General features: G+C 46.5%; 1 protein-coding gene across 1 annotated transcript; it reads right to left on the bottom strand.

Moving 5' to 3' along the window:
* Positions 1-187: 187 nt before the first annotated feature.
* LOC107682279 (neurexin-3a-like) lies at positions 188-613 on the bottom strand. Its single transcript, XM_016478570.1, has 2 exons — positions 296-613; positions 188-206 (listed from the first exon to the last, which is right to left on the bottom strand). The coding sequence occupies exons 1-2, from the start codon at positions 600-602 to the stop codon at positions 202-204; spliced, it is 312 nt and encodes a 103-aa protein (XP_016334056.1). The 5' UTR covers positions 603-613; the 3' UTR covers positions 188-201.
* Positions 614-622: the final 9 nt, after the last annotated feature.

The raw sequence follows: 622 nt of genomic DNA, 5'->3' as shown, positions 1-622 counted from the left end.
ATCAGCTTCCATACAGCAACGTGCTGAGATATTAATGAGCTTATATTTTAACTGATTATGTGAGAGCTAATCCGCTGTTTACAAACAGCAGCAGATGGGATTTTACAGGTGAGAAGCTAAACAAACTGGTGTGACGGTGATTGTAAACACTCCTTTTTTTTATTCAAATGTTGCGATTGAAATTATACCCGCCTCTCTGTTTTATTCTAAAACAAAGCAAAAAATTAATTTTAGGAAACCGGGCCTGTTATGGTAATATGAACTAATAAAGGAAAGGTAAAGGCAGCTAACTCACCCCTCTCACATGTGCGGGACCAGTAACCGGTGCCTGTGCAGTCACAGATAAAGCGATTCCATCCTTCTTTGCATACGCCTTTGTTCTTGCACGGATAGCTGTCGCACTGTTTGCCTGGCATCTTGTTGCAGGAAGGTTTGATGCCTGCACCGTTCTGGTCCTCAGCGATCTGCCTGATGTCCTTACTGCGACCGTCAATGAACAGGTCCCGAATGCATCCCACATAGCCGTAGTTTAGCATGGCAGTCCACAGTTCAGTGGGAAGGATAAGGCCGGCCCGGTTATCGGGGAGGCCGCCCAGGTACATGTCCCCCTCCAGGTCCAGGA

The sequence above is a fragment of the Sinocyclocheilus anshuiensis genome, unplaced genomic scaffold (assembly GCF_001515605.1).
Source record: "Sinocyclocheilus anshuiensis isolate Anshui unplaced genomic scaffold, SAMN03320099.WGS_v1.1 C31993677, whole genome shotgun sequence".
Taxonomy (NCBI): Eukaryota; Metazoa; Chordata; class Actinopteri; order Cypriniformes; family Cyprinidae; genus Sinocyclocheilus; species Sinocyclocheilus anshuiensis.
This window is presented reverse-complemented; position numbering and strand designations above follow the sequence as displayed.